This window comes from Phoca vitulina, unplaced genomic scaffold (genome assembly GCF_004348235.1).
Source record: "Phoca vitulina isolate PV1807 unplaced genomic scaffold, GSC_HSeal_1.0 scaffold9, whole genome shotgun sequence".
Lineage (NCBI taxonomy): Eukaryota > Metazoa > Chordata > Mammalia > Carnivora > Phocidae > Phoca > Phoca vitulina.
The window spans coordinates 12,176,842-12,195,978 of NW_022589712.1; the positions used below are offsets into that span (position 1 = coordinate 12,176,842).

A 19,137-nucleotide genomic window follows, 5' to 3' on the forward strand; every position below is an offset into this window, starting at 1 on the left:
ACAGATCAGTTCTCAGCCAAAGACTTGAAAGGATCCCTCTGAATATCTCAGGAGCTCTCTCTCACTTCCTCCCTACCATTCCCCTGTCTCTCTCTCTCTGTGTGTTTCCATATCCAATAGTCTTTCTCACAAATTCTGGCTGCCTTGGCCGCCCAGAGCTCTGGCCTCTATCGTCTCTCATCAAGGAGACCTCTGGGCTCTTTGTACTCCTGCCTGTGCTGCAGCCTGAGTATGGCTTCCAGGCTGCAAGCTAGGCAGTCATAATGCTCACCTTGTTTTTTATTTGCCTGTGTGGTAATGATAATAATGATAATATCAGCTATTACTTATGGAATGCCTACTAATAGCCACTTTACATGTTTTTTTATTTAAGCCTCATAGCCACCTAATGAAATAGGTATTTTTTAACTGACGTTGACACACAATGTTACCTTAGTTTCATGTGTACAACATAGTGATTCAACAACTCTATATGTTATGCTACGTTCACCCCAAGTGTAACTACTATCTCTTAGTATACAATGCTATTATAGTTACCACTAACTATATTCCCCGTGCTGTACCTTTCATCCTTGTGACTTACTAGCTTTTGATAGAAAAGAATACTGAGGGGCACCTGGGTGGCTCAGTTGGTTAAGTGTCTGACTCTTGATTTCAGCTCAGGTCATGATCTCAGAGTTGTGAGATTGAGCCCCGCGTCTGGCTCCACAGTGGGTGTGGAATCTGCTTAAGATTCTCACTCTCCCTTTCCTTCTGCGCTTCTACCCCCCCCTTAAAAGAAAAATAATACTGAAGCTCAGGGATTTTAATTATCAATTTTGTTCATCTTTTCAAAGAACCAGCTCTTGGTTTCATTGATCATTTCTACTGTTTTTATTAGTCTCTGTTTCATTTATTTCTGCTCTGATCTTCATTACTTCCTTCTTTCTGCTAGTTATGGGCTTTATTCTTTTTCTAGCTCCTTTAAGTATAAGGTTAAATATATGAGATTTTTCTTATTTCTTGAGGTAGGCCTGTTTCTCTATAAACTTTCCTTTGGAACTGCTTTTGCTGCATGCCAGAGATTTTGGGATGTTGTATTTCCATTTTCATTTGTCTCAGGTATTTTTTTTATTTTCTCTTTGATTTCTTTATTGACCCATTGGTTGTTGAATAGTATTTTTTTTTTTTTTTAGCCTTCACAGGTTTGTATTTTTTCATGGGTTGTTTTTTTTTTTTTAAGATTTTATTTGAGAGAGCGGAAGCACAAACAGCGGCGGGGTGGGGCAGAGGGAGAGAGAGAATCTCAAGCAGACTTCTCCCTGAGCATGAAGCCTGACATGGGGCTTGATCTCACAACCCTGAGACCATGAGTTGAGCCAAAATCAAGAGTTGGACCCTTAACCAACTGAGCCACCCCAGCACCCCTCCAGTTTTTTTTTTTTTTTTAATTGTAATTGATTTTTTGTCTCCTATCATTGTGCTTGGAAACTGCTTGATAGGATTTCAGTCTTAAATTTATTGAGACTTGTTTTGTGGATCCACAAGTGATCTGTCTTGGAGACTGTTCTATGTGCACTTGAAAAGAATGTGTATTCTGCTGTTTTTAGATGGAATGTTCTGTGTATATCTGTTAAGTGCATTTGGTCTAATGTATCATCCAGAGCCGCTGTTTTCTTGTTGATTTTCTGTTTGGGTGAAATATCAATTTTGATATAAGAGAGGTATTAAAGTCCCCTGCTGCTATTTTATTACATTTTGTCCCTTTGTGTCTTTTAATATTTGCACTATATATTTATATGTTAGGTGCTACTATGTTGGGTGCATAGATATTTACAGTTGTTCAACCTTGTTGGAATGGATCCCTCTGTTACTAACACCCTTCTTTGTCTTTTGTTAGTCTTTGTTTTAAAGTCTGTTTTGTCCAATGTTAAGTACTGCTACCCAACTTTTTTTCTTTCACTTCATTTGATGGAATATCTTCTATTCCTTCACTTTAAGTCTGTCTTTAGGTCTGAAGTGATTCTCTTGTAGGCAGCATATAAATGGGTCTTATTTTTCTGTCTGTCACCTGGTGTCTTTTGATTGGAGAATTTAGTCCATTCACATTTAAAGTAATTATTGATAGGTATGTACTTATTGTGATTTTATTCCTTGTTTTCTGGTTTTCTTTCTAGTTCTCTCTTTTCTTCTCTTGCCCTCTTCCCTTCTGATTTGATGACTTTCTTCAGGGTAGATCTTTTATTCCTTTTTTCTTGATTTTTTTGTGTATCATTTGTTTTGAGATATATATATGTATGTATGTATATATCAAAAGAGGTTGCTATATAACAACCTATGTATATAGTCATCTACTTAAGTTGATGGTTGCTTAAGTTTGAACATATTCTAAAAGCATTACTGTTTTATCCCCTGCCCATGTTTTATGTATTTGATGTCATATTTTATATCTTCTTATGTTGTGTATTCCTAATTATTATAGCTATAGCTGATTTGATTACTTTTGTCTTAACCTTCATACTAGCTTTATAAAAGGGATTGATCTACCTTTAATGTATAATATTTGCTTTTTCAGTGAAATTTTTTATTTTATGATTTTCTTCTTGTTATGGTATTTTCTTTTCTGCTTAAAGAATTCCCTTTAAGGGGCGCCTGGGTGGCTCAGCCTTGGTTGGGCATCTGCCTTCAGCTCGGGTCATGATCTCAGGGTCTGGGATCAAGCCCCGCATCAGGCTCCCTGCTCAGTGGGGAGTCTGCTTCTCACTCTCACTTTCCCTCTGTTCTCTCTCTCTCTCAAATAAATAAATAAAATCTTAAAAAAAAAAAAAAAGCATCAGCTATTTGAAAAAAAAAAAAAAGAATTCCCTTTAACATTTCTTGCAAGGCTGGTTTAGTGGTAATGAACTCTAACTTGTTTGTTTGGGGAACTCTTTATCTCACCTTCAATTCTGAATGATAATCTTTCTTGCTGGGTAGAGATTCTTGGTTGTAGGTTTTTTTTCTTTCAGCACTTCGAACATATCATGTCTTCTGGCCTTCAAATTTTCTGCTGAAAAATCAGCTCTTATGGATGTTTCCTTGTGCATAACTAGTTGCTTTTCTCTTACTGCTTTTAAGATTCTCTCTTTGTCTTTAATTTTTGAGATTTTAATAATGTGTCTCCTTGTGCACCTCTTTGGGTTCATCTTGTTCAGAGGTATCTGTGCTTCCTGGACCTGGGTTTTCTTTCCCAGATTAGGTAATTTTTCAGTTATTATTTCCTAAAATTAAGTTTTCTTCCCCTTTCTCTCTTTTTGTGGTATCCCTTATGGTATGCTTGATGTTGTCCCAAAGGTCTCTTAACCTGTCCTCATTTTTTCCATTCTTTTTTCTCTTTGCTGTTCAGCTTGAATGATTTCCATTACCCTGTCCTCCTGATCACTGATCTGTTCTTTTGCATCCTCTAATCTGCTGTTGATTCCCTCTGTTGTATTTTTCATTTTGGTTATTGTATTCTTCAGCTCTGATTTGTTCTTTTTTTATATTTTCTATCTCTTTGTTGAAATCCCCTCTGAGTTCATCCACTCCTCTCCCAAGTTTGATGAGCATCTTTATAATCATTACTTTGAACTCTTAATTTAGGTAGATTGCTTATCTCTTTTTCATTTAGCTCTTTTCTGAGATTTTGTCTTGTCCTTTTGTTTGGAAGCCATTCCTCTGTCTGCTCATTTTGTCTGTCTGTATTTGTTTCTGTATAAATTAGGTAGGTCAGCATTGACTCCTGGCGTTGAAGGCTTGGCCTTATATGGAAGGTGTGCTGTGGGGCCTAGAAACATGGTCACCGGAACCAGGTGCTTTAGGGGTATCCCCTGTGTTGGTTGTGTGCACCCTTCTGCTGTGACTGGGCCATGATTCCAGCAGGTACACTAGCGGGCAGGGGTGCCCCCTGCCCACTTTCCCAGTAGGAGTTGCTTTTAGGGGCAACGGTCTCCACTGAGGCTATCTGCTAGGTGTGCGGGACAGGAGCCAAGGAATGTCTGCCAGGAAGGTGGGTTTGGCAAGACAGGTCTGCAGGGGAATTCTGGGTTAGGGCAAGCAGTGCTAGCAAGGTGTATGGATAGTGTCAGACTGGTGCCCACCAGCATCAGATGTCTAGGCTGAAGGAGGGCAAGAAGAGTAGTGCCTGCCAGCATTTCTATTCTTGGATAAAGTTCTTTTAGAACCCTGCCCTTTTGGCGTGCTCCCTAAAACTAGTCAGTAAATTTCCTTCATGTATGGTCCAGGCACCTTTCAAACTGCTGCCTCTGTGTGGGTCTCAGAGCAAGTGAGATTGTGTGTGATCCCTTTAAGTGTGGAGTCTGTTTCCTCTAGCTCTCCAATTCTCCTGAAGTTAAGCCCAGCTGATTTTCAAAAACAAGTTATGGGAGCTTATCTTCCTGTGCAGATCCCCAGGGTAGGGGGTGCTTGGTATGGGGCTGTAACCTCTCACTTTTCAGGAAGGACCTTTGCATCTGTGATCTCCCCTCCCACTTTTGGGTCTCAGTTCCAGGGTTTGGTTCCTGGCCTGGACACGTCTTTGTCCCTTTTTCCCTTCTTCATGTGGCTTTGTCTTTATACTTAGAGCTAAGAGCTGTTCTGCAAGTCTTCAGGTCATTCTTAGGGAGAATTCCTCTATATGTAGCTGCAGCTGTGGTGTGTGATGGGAGGAGGTGAGCTCAGGATCCTTCTTTGCTATACTATTACCTTCGCCTGTCTGAAGATATTTTTGGTTGTCACAACTGGGGGCTGCTTTTGGTGTCTAGTGGATAGAGGTTGGGGATGCTGGTAAACATCCTTCAGTAAGCAAGATAGCCCCTCACAGCAGAAAATTACTCCACATTTACCAGCCCAAAATGTCAGTAATGCCAAGGATAGGAAACTTTGCTTTAGAGTATTTAGCCATAAAATCTTTTTCTTAAGTAGTCTTAGAATTTTCCATCACAAAAATGTAGGATCCTTTTGTGTTTGTTAGGAACACTACATCATTACCACTTTCCCAGGATCAGTGTCATTTCCTGCTCATGAATTTGTTAACTCTCTTCTGTATGTTTGAGTTGAGCCCATATTAATAGTTTTCTTTGTTTCCTCAGCCTTTTGATTTGTCCTTGGCCTTTTATATTTCTCAGATAACATGATTATTATGGTATTTCTGTTCTTGAGTAACACAATAGAGATGCAAAACACTATGTACTCTAATTCTTTTGGGGGGAAATGCAAAGGAACAGAGGCTTAAGAGGTGGAGTAATATTTTCAGTGACTCAATACCAGTTGTTATTAATAATAGTGTTGCTTTAACTCCACCATATGCAATTATTTTTCTTTAACAAAAAAAAATGTTGATTTTAGTTAAATTCTAGTATGAATATTGAGAAGAGTTTATATTGAGTCTATGATTTATGGAGTACTTTATAAGTTAACACTGGTCTTCTGACCAGTTTTCACATTTTGCAAGTGAAAGTTTCAACAGGAGACTATATAGCAGCATTTTCTTATATAACTTTTGTTTGCTCTTGACACTGTCATATCTGTAATTTTATATTCCACAGATAGCACTTTTAAACATTCACTTTGCTTGGCTTTGTGAGTTATAGAACAGAAGTAAATGAACACAGTCTTCTTCCCTTCTCTCTAGGTCTTCAGGGTCTAAATAGAAAAATTCAGCTCACACACATTAAAGAACATTATAGACAGTATAAAGTTACAGCTCATAAAATAGAATCAGATTATGTAGCAGTAAATGAGACCTTAACAAATCTCATTTAACCTCATTTTATAGATGATGAAACTGAGGCTCAGAGTAGTTTAATGTCTTCCAGAAGGTCATGGAGCTAGTTACAGGGAAAGCTGAACTTGAAAACAGGTCGTATGTTTTCTGCTGAAGTCCTGATGTTCATGTTCTCCATGTGACTGGACCTGTGGTCTTTCTTTCTGGGTCCAGGATTAACCTGTTTATGTCCTCCCATCTTCAGGGGACCCTGGGTATTTAATGGTCACATCAGTAACAGGGAGGGAGGGAGTCACCTCACCAGTAATTATATAGTTTTCATTGTCCCTGATATTTGGCTGTGTAGCTTCTCAAGAATAAGCCTAATTTTTCTACTTGTACTTAAAATCATTTTAGATGAATAAGGAAGAAACACTGTCCTTGTGGAGTCTTTGACCCCTTGTTTTTCTTTTACTCAGTCAGAATGCTTTTAAAATTTCAAGGGTTAGAGGTTTCCTTTTACTGAAAAATTAACTGGTTTGGTTTCCTGGCCTTTTGTTGTTTGTTAAAATCCTCTATCTTATAATGGAGTTTGAATTTTCTTAGCTTTACATATAACCTATCTATCACAGAAATATTACCTTATGTTTGAATGGTTGATTGACCATTTAACTCTTGTGCTAGTTTTAAATGAAGGCTTTTGCAGAGCTTTCTGCTCTGTGGCTTGAATTATTCCATAATGAATTCAGGACAGGTATGTGTGTGCTGCTTTCTTCTAAATTCAGATATCCGATTTACACATTTTCACCTCCACAGCCTAGGTGTATTTGCTGCAAAGTTTGGATGGGTCAGGCTTCCCTGGCAGGAGTGAATGCCTAGCGCTCTAAGTGAAATATACTTAAACATGTCTTTATGCCCAGAGTGTTTACCCTGCATGCCTCCCTTGTTTACTTTTGGGTTAAAGTGATTTTTAAAATTTCGTTGAATTCATCAGTGAAAACACCTTTGACATGTAAAATAAAATGTTGGGAGAGAATTCAGCATGAAATAATTTTCAAGTGTAGACTTTGTTTTTTGTTTTATATTTTAATCTTGTGGTTATGTTCATGCTGGATTTTAGTTTTACACAACTGCTTTGAAGTATGCCAGTTGTACAGTGCACTTTGAGTTTTTTACTTTCATGCCAGTGGTACAGTTAAGCTCCAAAAGAAATTTATGAGGAGCTAGAAATATTTTTTACCATTTGATCCATAAGTTTATTCTTTAAATATGTGCTTCCCGTGTTTGTTTTGATATTTGTTTGAGAATATATACGTCTCTTGGTTTTACAGTTTAGTAAGGAAGACTTTACTTTATCATTTATACTAAAGCAACTCATCACTTGTCCTGAACTCAGCCTCCCAATAACTTCAGATGTCTAAATATAGACAAGAGGCAGGTAATTTGAAAAGAGGGATGAGGTAGAGGGATGGCTTCTGTGTAACAAAATAGATGCTACAAAAGCTACAACTTTGCCCATAGGAAATTTTCTGAGCATCTCAGTTTAAAACCTATTTTTTTAATCTTACTTAAGGCGAAGCTCTTATAAGCCAAATTATGTGGTTTGTAATGTTGACCCTGTATCATTTACAAGAGGTTTGGAATACCCAGTGAACTCTAAGAACATGAGAAGCAGGATACATTTTTTAAAAATCAGTGCACCTCATTTTTTTAATTCAATTTTGACATATTGTCATATTTTTCATGTCTTTTTTTAAGAAATAAAATATTGTAGATAGGCTTGGTACCCTCTTCTATCCCCTTTCTTTCTCTCCTATGAGTATACTCTCTTAAAATTGATATTCATCATTCCCAGGCATTGATAGATATATATACACACACACAGAGGAAGCCATAAGAAATAATGTTTTGGAGTTTTTATATAAATGGAATCATACTCTACATATTTTCTGCCCCTTCATTATTTTCTATTTGGGGCTCTATGTTGGTAACACCATTTACTTATTCCTGTCAATGGCCTTTATGTTTTTCTACCTTTTTTGAAGCTATGCATGTACAATGTTACAGTTAACATTCTTACACAGTATTTCCTCATGTAAGTATATAAACTGTTCCCTAGAATATATTCCTAAAGGTAGACTTAAAGGGTTAGGAGGGTGCACTCAACTTCAGCTTTCCTGTATATATTGCCAAATTGTAGTCTAAAGTGCTTGTACCAGTTGCCCTTCTCACTAGCAGTAAATGGGAGTTCCTCTGGCTCCATATATTCACCAATTCTAGGTTCTGCCAGGTTCTTTTTTGTTGTTTAAATTTTGTTCATTTCACGGATATGAAATTGTATCTCATTAGAGTTTAAATTCGTATGTCCCTCATTTGTAATGTGGTTGAGCATAGTTTATGGTTATGGTTCATTTGGGTGCTCTTATCATATTTCTTACCATATTTTCTATTGTTTATTTTTTGGCAATTAATGTGTAGGAGTTTCTTCGATGTTCTGAACACTAATCCTTTGTCAGGAGTTTCAAATATCTTCTCTCAGTCTGTGACTTACGTTTGTACTGTTTTTATTATACAGAAGTTTTAAATTTTAATAGAGCAAAATATCAGTCTTTTATGGCTTCCACTTTTGCATCTTTAAGAAATTTTTCCCTACTGTGGGGTCATAAATACTTATTTCTTTTATTATGTTAATCACCATACATTACATCATTAGTTTTTGATGTAGTGTTCCATGATTCATTGTTTGCATATAACACCCAGTGCTCCGTTCAATACGTGCCCTCCTTAATACCCATCACCGGGCTAACGCATCCCCCCACCTCCCTCCCCTCTAAAACCCTCAGTTTGTTTCTCAGAGTCCATAGTCTCTCATCGTTCATTTCCCCCTCCGATTCCCCCCCCTTCACTTTTCCCTTCCTACTATCTTCTTTTCTTTTCTTTTTTTTTTTAACATGTATTATTTGTTTCAGAGGTACAGGTCTGTGATTCAACAGTCTTACACAATTCACAGCACTCACCACAGCGCATACCCTCCCCCAGTGTCTATCACCCAGCCACCCCATCCCTTCCACCCCCCATCACTCCAGCAACCCTCAGTTTGTTTCCTGAGATTAAGAATTCCTCATATCAGTGAGATCATATGATACATGTCTTTCTCTGATTGACTTACAAATACTTATAAAAAAATTTAAAGTTTTGTTTTTTACTTACTGTTAATTCGCTTGGAATTTATTTTTGGTTATGGTACGAGATAGGGAGTTCTTCCTGCTTTCAATATACCTACTTATACCAATATCTCTTATTGAGTGGTCCATCCTTTTCCTGTTGGTGGTTGTTACATCACATCGGTCACATAGCAAATATCCACATGTGCTTGGGTCTGTTTCTAAGACCTTTGTTCCGTTGGTGTGTTTGTGCCTGTGGCAATACCATACTGCCTTAATTTTGATATCTGCTATAGTGAGTCTGCCCCAACCCTCCTCATGTTATTGATGTTCTTAAGGAGCTTCCTGTCTGTTCCTGACCCTTGGCTTTTCCGTATAAAATTTTATGGAATTTAATTTAAAGGTCTTTAAAAAAATTCTTTTGAGATTTTGGTTGAAATTGCATTGCATTTATGAGTTAATTTAGATATACCTAATTTTAAAATTAAAGTGTTTGGGTTCTTAAAAGAATGAATTCCTGGTTTTTGCAAAAATCAGTTCTCCAAAACAGTTCTCCAAGAGTTCTGAATATTCAAGGTTTTATTACACTTAAAGAAAGTGCACCATTGAAAATGTTCCTTCATAGATTTTTGGTAATTCATAAAATGAAATAAGCATCTTTAGTTCTTAATTGTGCTTGCTAATTTCTTCACTCATCAAATATATATTGATTACTTGTTTCATATAGGACCTTCTTCTACAGAATATAACAGGGGTTTGAAAATCCCCAACATCCAATGGTAGGGAAGTTTTCTTATTTGGTTTCTAAGTGCATTATATGGGATATAATTCACACTTCTTAGGTGTACTTCAGTTGGTATTGGAGGAAAATGTTCCCCGTGCTGCCTGTGTATCATGTGTCAGATAGCCTGTGCTTTTAAAATTTATCGCAGAACTCCACCTAGTGTCCATAGGTAATAGAATATTGACTGCATTCCATCTGATCAGACTGGATTAATTATTTGCTAAAATTTCTTTTTGTCCTTTCATAGAGACTGACAGCCAATACAGGAAGCAAACAGCGAAGTCGCCTTTCTGTTATGGCCCAGTACCTCTGCAACGTTCAGCACATCTTGACAATTCCGGGTCAGGCTTTTGTCCCTAAACCAGAGGTAAGTTTCTGTTTGTTTGTAAATCTTTGTTCATCTGAGGATGTGCCGTAGGAAATTGTCTCTAGAATTTGATTTTCATTTATATGCAAAATGTACTTTTTCTTTCTCTCTCCAGAGTAAGAAAAATCACAATGTGTGAATAGTTCTTGTCCTAAGTTTTCTCCTCTTTATAGTGACCAAATGTCTAGGTTTATTCATGTTGCCCTGGTGGTGGTGGTATTATCATCATCACCTTGTACTCTTCAAAGTTTTCCAGTATAGAAGATAAATTATATGGTCACCTAATCCTCAAAAAAAGAAATCAGTATTTGTTTTGTGATTTCTGAATAGACCTCTAAATCAAGTTACATCAAACATTTTTTATTGTGAATTTTTTTCCACCTTTTTTTTAATTGAAGTACAATTTAACATCCAGTGTTTTATTAGTTTCAGGTGTGCAACATATTGATTCAGCAATTTTATTCATTACTCACTGCTCGCACAATAAGTGTAGTCACCATATGTCATCATACAATATTTTTACAGTATTATTGAGTATATTCCCTATGCTGTAGTTTTCATCTTCATGACTTATTTTATAACTAGAAGTTTGTACCTCTTAATCTTATTTTTTTACCCATCTTCCCACCCACTTTCCCTCTGGCAACCACCAGTTTGTTCTCTAGTTAAGTCTGGTTTTAGGTTTATTTGTTTTGTTTTTTAGATTCCATATATAATTGAAATCATGGTGTTTGCCTTCCTGTGTTTGACATATTTCACTTAGCATATACACTCTAGGTCCATCCATGTTATCACAGAAGGCAAGATCTCATTCTTTTTTATGGCTGAGTAATATTGTGTGTGTGTGTGTGTGTGTGTGTGTGTGTTATACATACATACCACATCTTCTTTATCTACTCATCTATAAATGGACACTTGGATTGCTTCCATATCTTGACTGTTGTAAATAATGCTGCTATAAATAGGGGTGCATATGTCTTTCCAAATTAGTGTTTTTGTGTTTTTTTGGGTAAATACCCAGTAGTGGGATTACTGGATCATACCGTATTTCTATTTTTAATTTTTTGAGAAACGTCCAAACTGTTTTCCACAGTGGTTGGTCAATTTACATTTCTACCAATAGTGCACAGGGGTTCCTTATTCTCCACATCCTCACCAACATTTGTTATTTCATGTCCTTTTGATTCTAGTCATTTCAGTAGGTTGCCTTTTTGTTTTATTGATGGTTTCCTTTGCTGTGCAAGAGCTTTTATTTTGGTGTAGTCCTAATAGTTTATTTTTGCTTTTGTTTCCCTTTGCCTCTGGAGACATACCCAGAAAAATGTTGCTATGGCAATGTCAAAGAAATTACTTGCCTATGTTACCTTCTAGGGAAAATGGTTTTGGTCTCACATTTAGGTCTTTAATCCATTTTAAGTTTATTTTTGTGTACGGTGTAGTGAAGTTTTGAGTTTAATTCTTTTGCATGTAGCTGTCTGGTTTTTCCAACACCATTTATGGAAGAGACTGTCTTTTCCCCATTGTATGTTCTTGCCTCCTTTGTCAAAGATTAATTGAGTGTATAATGGTGGGTTTATTTCTGGATTCTCTGTTCTGTTCTCTTGACCTACGTGTCTGTTTTTGTGCCAGTACGATACTGTTTTGATTGTTGTAGCTTTGTAGTATACCGTGAAATCTGGGATTGTGATACTTCCAGCTTTGTTCTTCTTTCTCAAGATTGCTTTGGCTATTGGGGTCTTTTGTGGTTCCATACAAATTTTAGTATTATTTATTCTAGTTCTATGAAATAATGCTGGTAGTTTGGTAGGGATTGCATTGAATCTATAGATTGCTTTGAGTAGTATGGACCTTTTAACAGTGTTGGTTCTTCCAATTTGTGAGCATGCTCTTTGTATTTGTTTGTGTTCTCTTCAGTTTCTTTCATCAGTGTTTCATAGTTTTCAGACTACAGGTGGTCACCTCCTTGTTAAGTCTATTCTTAGGTATGTTATTCTCTTTGGTGCAATTGTAAATGGTATTGGTTTCTTAATTTCTTTCTGCTACTGTGTTTTTGTATAGAAATGCAATAGATTTCTATATATTAATTTTGTATCCTGCTACTTTACTGAATTCATTTATCAGTTCTAATACTTTTTGGTGGAGCCTTTAGGTTTTTCTGTATATAATATCATGTCATTTGCAAATAGTGACAGTTTTACTTCTTCCATGCCAATTTGGATGCCTTTTATTTCTTTTTCTTGTCTGATTGCTGCATCTAGGACTTCCAGTACTATGTTGAATAAAAGTGATGAGAGTGGACATCCTTGTGTTGTTCTGGAAATTAGAGGAAAAGCTCTGTTTTTCACCATTAACAATGATGTTAGCTATAAGTTTTTCATAAATGGCCTTTATTATGTTGAGGTGTGTTCTCTCTAAACCCACTTTGTTGAGAGTTCTCATGAATGGATGTATTTTGTCAAATGCTTTTTCTGCATTTATTGAGATGATTGTATGGTTTTATCCTTTGTCTTATTAATGTGATATATCGTACTGACTGACTTGCAAATATTGAACTACCCTTGCCATTTCTGGATCAGTCCTACCTGATTGAGGTGAATGTTTTTTAAATGTATTGTTGAATTTGGTTTGCTAATACTTTGTGAGGATTTTTGCATCTTTGTTCATCAGAGATATTAGCCTATAGTTTTCTTTTTTTGTAGTGTCTTTGACTGGTTTTGGTATCAGGGTAATGTTGGCCTTGTAGAATGAATTTGGAAGTTTTCATTACTCTTCTATTTCTTGGAATGGTTTAAGAAGACTTACCTATTAACTCTTGAAATGTTTGGTAGAGTTTACTTGTAGAGCCATCTGGTCCTGGACCTCTGTTCATTGTTGAGTTTTTTGATTACTGATTCAATTGTGTTATTAATAATCAGTCTGTCCAAATTTTCTATTTCTTTCTGATTCAGTTTTGGAAGATTATATGTTCTCTAGGAATTCGTCCATTTCTTCTAAGTTGTCCAATTTGTTGGCATATAATTTTTCGTAATATTCTCTTGTAGTCCTTTGTATTTCTGTGGTATTATTTTTTCTCCTCCATTTCTGATTTTGAGTCCTTTTTTTTTTTTTTTTTTTGATGAATCTGGCTAAAGGTTTATCAATTTTATCTTTTCAAAGAATCAGCTCTTGTTTTTGTTGATCTCTTCTATTTTTTTTTTTTTTTAGCCTCTATTTTATTTATTTCTGCTCTAATCTTTATTATTTCCTTCCTTCTGCTAGCTTTGGGCTTTATTTGTTCTGCTTTTTCTGTTTTAGGTGTATGGTTAGTTTGGGTTTTTTTGAGATTTTTCTCGTTTCTTGAAGTAGGTCTGTGTTGCTATAAACCACTCTTAGTACTGCTTTTGCTGCATCCCGAAGATTTTGAACTGATGTGTTTTCATTTTCATTTGTTTCATGTATTTTTTCTTTTTGATTTCTTGGTTGACTCATTCATTGTTTAGTAGCATGTTGTTTAGCCTCCATATATTTGTGTTCTTTCTACATATTTTGCTGTAATTGATTTCTAGTTTTATACCATTGTGGTCGAAAAAGATGCTCAATATGATTTCACTCTTACTGGAATTCGAATGTTCCTAGTTATGAGAACTTGGTCAGGTTAATAGGTGTGCCCAACGTGGGCAGGTTAGATGGGGCTGGTCCACCAGGTGAACATGGGGAAGGGGCATGCAGTGCTAGCTAGACAGTGGAGAGTGTTTGTATAGTTCCCACAAATGTCCAGCTATCTAGGCTGAGAAAGAGAGGAAATGTTGTCTGCCAGCACTTTTGTTCTCAGAGAGATTTTTTTAAAGATCCTTGCCCCACTAGTGCACATTTTGAGATTAGTAAGTAAATCTCCTTCATGTATACCATAGTCACTTTTCAAACTGCTGGTTTTGTGCTGTGTCTTGAATGGAGTTATTTATTATGCTGGCTTTTTAAAGGTGGGGACTCAGTTTCCTATGCCCTCTTGCTCTCCTGGAGTTAATCCCCCTGATTTTTTAAGTACCCTAAGTTAAGCCTCACTGGTTTTCAAAGCCAGTTTTAATGGATACTTGTCTTCCCAGTGCCTGGGGTGCCTGGTGTTGGGTCCTATCCTCTCGCTTCTCTGTGCTTGTGTTGTCCCTCTTGTTGTGATTAGTCTCACTGGGGGTTTGGTTCCCAACTGTATCTCTGATCCTCCTCCCCTTTCCAGTATTGCATCCTCTCTGTGATTCACTGGAAGGTCTGTTCTCCCGGTCTTCAGGTCATTTTTAGCACAGATGTAGCTGTTACCTTGGTGTGTCCATGGGATGAGGTGAGCTCAGGATCCTCCTACTCCACCATCTTCTTCCAGTCCTCCTTTTTCCACTTTTTTGAAAGACCCTATTTTGGCAGTGTTACTTGTGATTAATCATCTGTGTAAAATAGTTGGATATTAAACTAGGCTGTTACTATTATATGCTAATTACAGAAGAGTGTTAATTACAAAGTTTCTCTGCCAAAAATAAAAATCAGTATAGTGGTGTCTATTTTAGCAAAACTACTACTGCATGAGTCACTATAGGACATATAAGAATTCATCTATTATTTTGTCAAATGTGTATTGAGCAGCTACTGCATGTAAAGGCATGGGCTTAGGCAGAGCGGGACTGGGAGGACCCAGTCCAACATGGAGTCTGCCTTCAGGGAGTTTATAGCTGGTAAGGAACAGATGTCTCCTTGTTTGCTGAAACTCTCCAGAATAAAGTCTTGTAAGTTTCCCCTATGTCATTTGAGATTTATTAAGGAAAGGAGATAGCATAAAAAAATTGTATAATGTGGTTTTCAGATTTAGATAGATACAGATTATATATTTAGAATGGGGTCCCTAACAATAGTGTTAGACCTACTTGTACATCTTAAAGCATGGCCTGGGAAGTCTCCATATTCTCTGCTACCACCTTCTACTTCCTCTGCCATGTTGTCTGCCACAATTAGCTGAGCTTTTGGGTGACTATAGGAATTCAGTCCATCTTCCACTTATATAACAGTTTTCAGCTTTTTCTGAGTCAGGCTCAGAGCACTCCTTCTCAGTACCACCTCCATCCAGTATCTCAAGGTTTCAGACATTATAAATGACTTCTTCCAAAATAAGAGACCCTGTTAGATCCTAGATTGAATTCGATGACTAGAGGTGTCTTATAGGCCATCATCAGACTTAACATATTTGTGCTTTCAGGTATTTTCTGTCCTAGAACAGGTGGCCATTGTAATGAAGAAAACCAATTGACCATATCAGCTTTCTTTCTTCTTGTAATGCACATATGTGTGTATATAATATTTTGAATAGTGTCAAACCCAAATATATCAGAAACCAAGATCTTTACTTTTAGGCTTTCATAGTTGGGGTTATTAACCATAATCCAGAGTCTTTATTCTTAAGGTGGATTTTAGAATATTTTTAGTGGAAAGTTTCTCTTTGTTTTCGTTACCTAGTTGAGGGCATTTGGTGGTGTGTAGAGGTTGTTACCAACCTTATCTTTGATTTTGGGGTAAGATACACATGTAGTTAGTTGATTAAATGTTCTATCCTCTAGGATTAAGGCCTCATGAAAACACTATTTGGAAAAAAAAACTAGCTGTATTTTTGGTTCACTTTACTGAGGGATGCTTGCTTTTTGGCAAATTATACATATTCAAGCAATTTTCTTTACATGCTTTTCATCATGTTGTAAATATTACATGCAGGGAATTTATTTGTAATCTAGGAAAGCAGTTACCAAGGAGGAGAGAGAATGTATTATGATAAAGCAAAACAGTAAATCAAATGATTAAATTTTGGTTCTAAAAGAATTCCTTGCTGCTCTGAAATAGTTTTACCATATTAGAGCAGATCAGGAATACTCTGAGTTTCCAGAAAATATTTGACTGATAGTTGTATTGAGCAAATTTTTAAAAATTTTGTTAAGTAAGAAAGGGGAAGAATTTTATAGAGAAGATAAAATAACAGTACAAAACTTTCCCTTTGGCTAAAGCTTTCTAAACACAAGACGAGAAAGTCATAAATACAAATAACCACAATACAAGTAAAATATGCTAAGTGCTAAAATAGAGGTACAGGCAGGTTCATTGGGGAATTGAGAGAGGGAGGTTAATTCTCTATAGATGTTCAAAGAAACTTAGTAAAATTCAGTACTTACACTCAACCCATCCTGAGAATTAGATATGAGCACTTCTTCTGTGGTATTTCAAGAAGAACTTATTTATAACCACTTAGGATCTTTCCTGTGAGAATCTGTAATCTCCTCTGCTTATTGGTCTTTAGACTAACTTGTAATCAAGCTTTAATGGCAGAACTTTTACTTCATGGAATGGTAACAATCCTGTCCTGGCTAGTTGACCTAAATTCTTGCCAAACTCGTTACTCTCATTAACTTCTCTAGTACTCTCCCCAAAATTTGAACCCCAAAATTTGAACCCCAAAATGCAGCCTCTTAGAGTCATAAAATTAGGTTAATTGGCTTACTCAAGTGTGCCCTAATCTCCTAGAGTTTGTAGTATATAGAGTTTAAGTTAGAGTTTTAAAATTTTGTATTTCCATTTCACTTTTGAGTTAAATTATTTTTCCAGTGACAAGACCAAAATATTTCTTTTGCAGTGCAAATTCATGACTAAAAATGCTCCCATGAGCAAATAAAACTTGTTTCAAGCTGACATCTCTAGACCCCTTTTAATCCACATATTTCTGGGGTTCTACAGTAAATTTTTAAGCTGATGTTCACATTACTCAAGTTTGAGAACTACTAAGCTATTAGGTAGAACCTCAAAATTCTATGTCATTTTTTTCTTTTAAAATTGTGGTCATGGGGCTCATAACATACTTCCAACAGGGGTGCCTGGGTGGCGCAGTCGGTTAAGCATCCGCCTCTTGGTTTTGGCTCAGCACGTGATCTCAGGGTCATGATCTCAGGATTGTGAGATTGAGCCCTGAGTCAGGCTCCATGCTCTGCAGAGTCTGCTTGGGACTCTCTCTTACTCTCCCTCTGCCACTCCCTACTGCGTGCTCCCTTTCTCTCTCAAAATAAATCTTTAACATATTTCCAACAGAATGGATAGGCTTTAGGTCTAACCACTATACTGTACTTGGACCTAGTAGGTAAGTCACTATAAAGGGAGAATTGCAACAGGCTCTTTTGATTAGCCTGATAGGAGCAGCGTACTCTAGTGGAACAACTGGAAATATTTTAAAGGAAGCTAGACTTACTGGAATTCGAATGTTCCTAGTTATGAGAACTTGGTCAGGTTAATAGGTTGAACTTTAATATATCTCGAATTGGGGCAATCATATCACCCTAGAAGGATTGCTTTGAGAAAGAGATAATCAATGTGAAGTAATATGAGTATCTAGCATTTGGAGGCAGTTAGTGGAAGGTAGCTGTTATGATTATAAGCAAATATTTATGGACTAAGTTGGTATATTCTGATATAGTTGTATGGATTTTAATTTTTAAGAGCTTCATATAGTTTATATCTAATTTTGGGTATTAGGAGTACTGCATATGGAGCAAGTTATCCCTAAACCTGGTACAGATTTAAAGCATACTGTCAATACAATTTTAGATGAATTATTGGTGATACACCCATCACGTTATAAAGAAAAGGTCAGGACTTGAGGCATCCATGCCTGACCTTTGAGGATCACATTTCAGAAGCTTTCAGCTATCCTTGCTGACTGACAGCTATCGAGGCCTTGACTTCTATGTGCAATAATCTTGATCTTAGTAAAATGGGTGGATTCACATAAGAAAGCCATTTTCATGCCTTTGTGTTTTTCAAAATCTGATATTGAGGTTATTTCTATTGTATGTTATGCTGTATTTGCGAATCCTTGGGACATAAGGTCAGAAGACTTAACATTCTTCTGCTTAACTAATATTCTTCTGTGTTAGGTCTGGTTTTGTGGAATCAGAGATTGAGTTAAGAATTTTTGTGAAAGTGGTGTATTGAGTGCTCTCAGAAGAGTGGTGTGGGAAGCAGGATAAAGCAAGGGGGGGAAAGCTAAGCAGGGATATTGTTCTGCCTGGAGACTAGCTTCAGCCTGATTCCACCAGGTCAAAGGGTGGCGGGGAGAACGAGAGCTCTGGGGCACAAATTGTCCCCCAGCGTCAGTCAAGGGAGCAGCCTGTTGTACACCTGTGTGGCCAGTCTTTGGCTCTGGCCACCTCCTAGGAGCGGTGGTGCCCTAACCTACCAAGGGAGGCAATTCTAGATCTGTGAGCCATTAGCACCGTGCACTCACAGCAGCTGGGGGATGGCTGCACAGCCCAGGGGGAGCTTGGGGAAAGCACTAGAGCGGCCTCGGTGGGCTCCTACCCAGAGACAGAGCTGTCAGATTTCTTGTGTGGCCTTCTGTGCTTTGGTTGCTTAGAAGTTCTAGACTAAGTTTCATGTTTAATTCCTTTAGTAGCCTTCAACAAGGATTATTTAATAGCACTTTTTCTCTCTTCTTTATAACTTTAGTCTTTCACCTTTATTGTTTTCTTTGTATTTACTATGCCAGCAATTGTATTGTAAGTAGCCTCAAATTCTTTTTGAAAGTGGGCGAGTCTAAAATAAAAATAAATGTATAAACTAAAACCGATTTTATAAGTAGAAAATTACCAGTCTTTCTTAAAAATCAAGTTTTGAATAGAAACAGGATATTTACTGTTACAATTTATCTTAATACTAGTTATGTTTTAATAACTACTCAAGAATAAAATAAATACTATAAGTCCAAGGAAGGAACAAAATTGCATTTTTGCTGGCGATACTTTTATGTATATATAAAGTGCAATGAAGTGAATAAAAAACTTATTGGAGGTAATGAAGAGATATGCAACAGGTTCTGTAAGATTGTAGGCTAGGATACAAATCCTCCAAAGTCAATAAAATTAATTTATGCTAAAGCCATGTAGCTAAAAATATGGTAATAAAAGGAATGTAATGAGAAAACACTGACTCCAGAATTGAACCTCTGTCTACATACCCCAGGCTGCTCCTGCCCGTATGTATGTAGTGTGCTAATGACCACCTCACCTGCCCATGTCGGGCAGGTATCACCGGGGGGGGGGGGGGGGGGGGGGGGGGGGGGGGGGGGGGGGGG

General features: G+C 37.0%; 1 protein-coding gene across 1 annotated transcript in view; it reads left to right on the top strand.

The window, feature by feature from the left end:
• TFB1M (transcription factor B1, mitochondrial) overlaps positions 1–19,137 on the top strand; it is a 67,081-nt gene that overhangs the window by 26,433 nt on the left and 21,511 nt on the right. Inside the window, exon 5 of the mRNA XM_032407609.1 lies at positions 9,897–10,016. Within this exon, the coding sequence (XP_032263500.1) occupies positions 9,897–10,016 (120 nt within the window). The remainder of the gene's footprint in view (positions 1–9,896; positions 10,017–19,137) is intronic.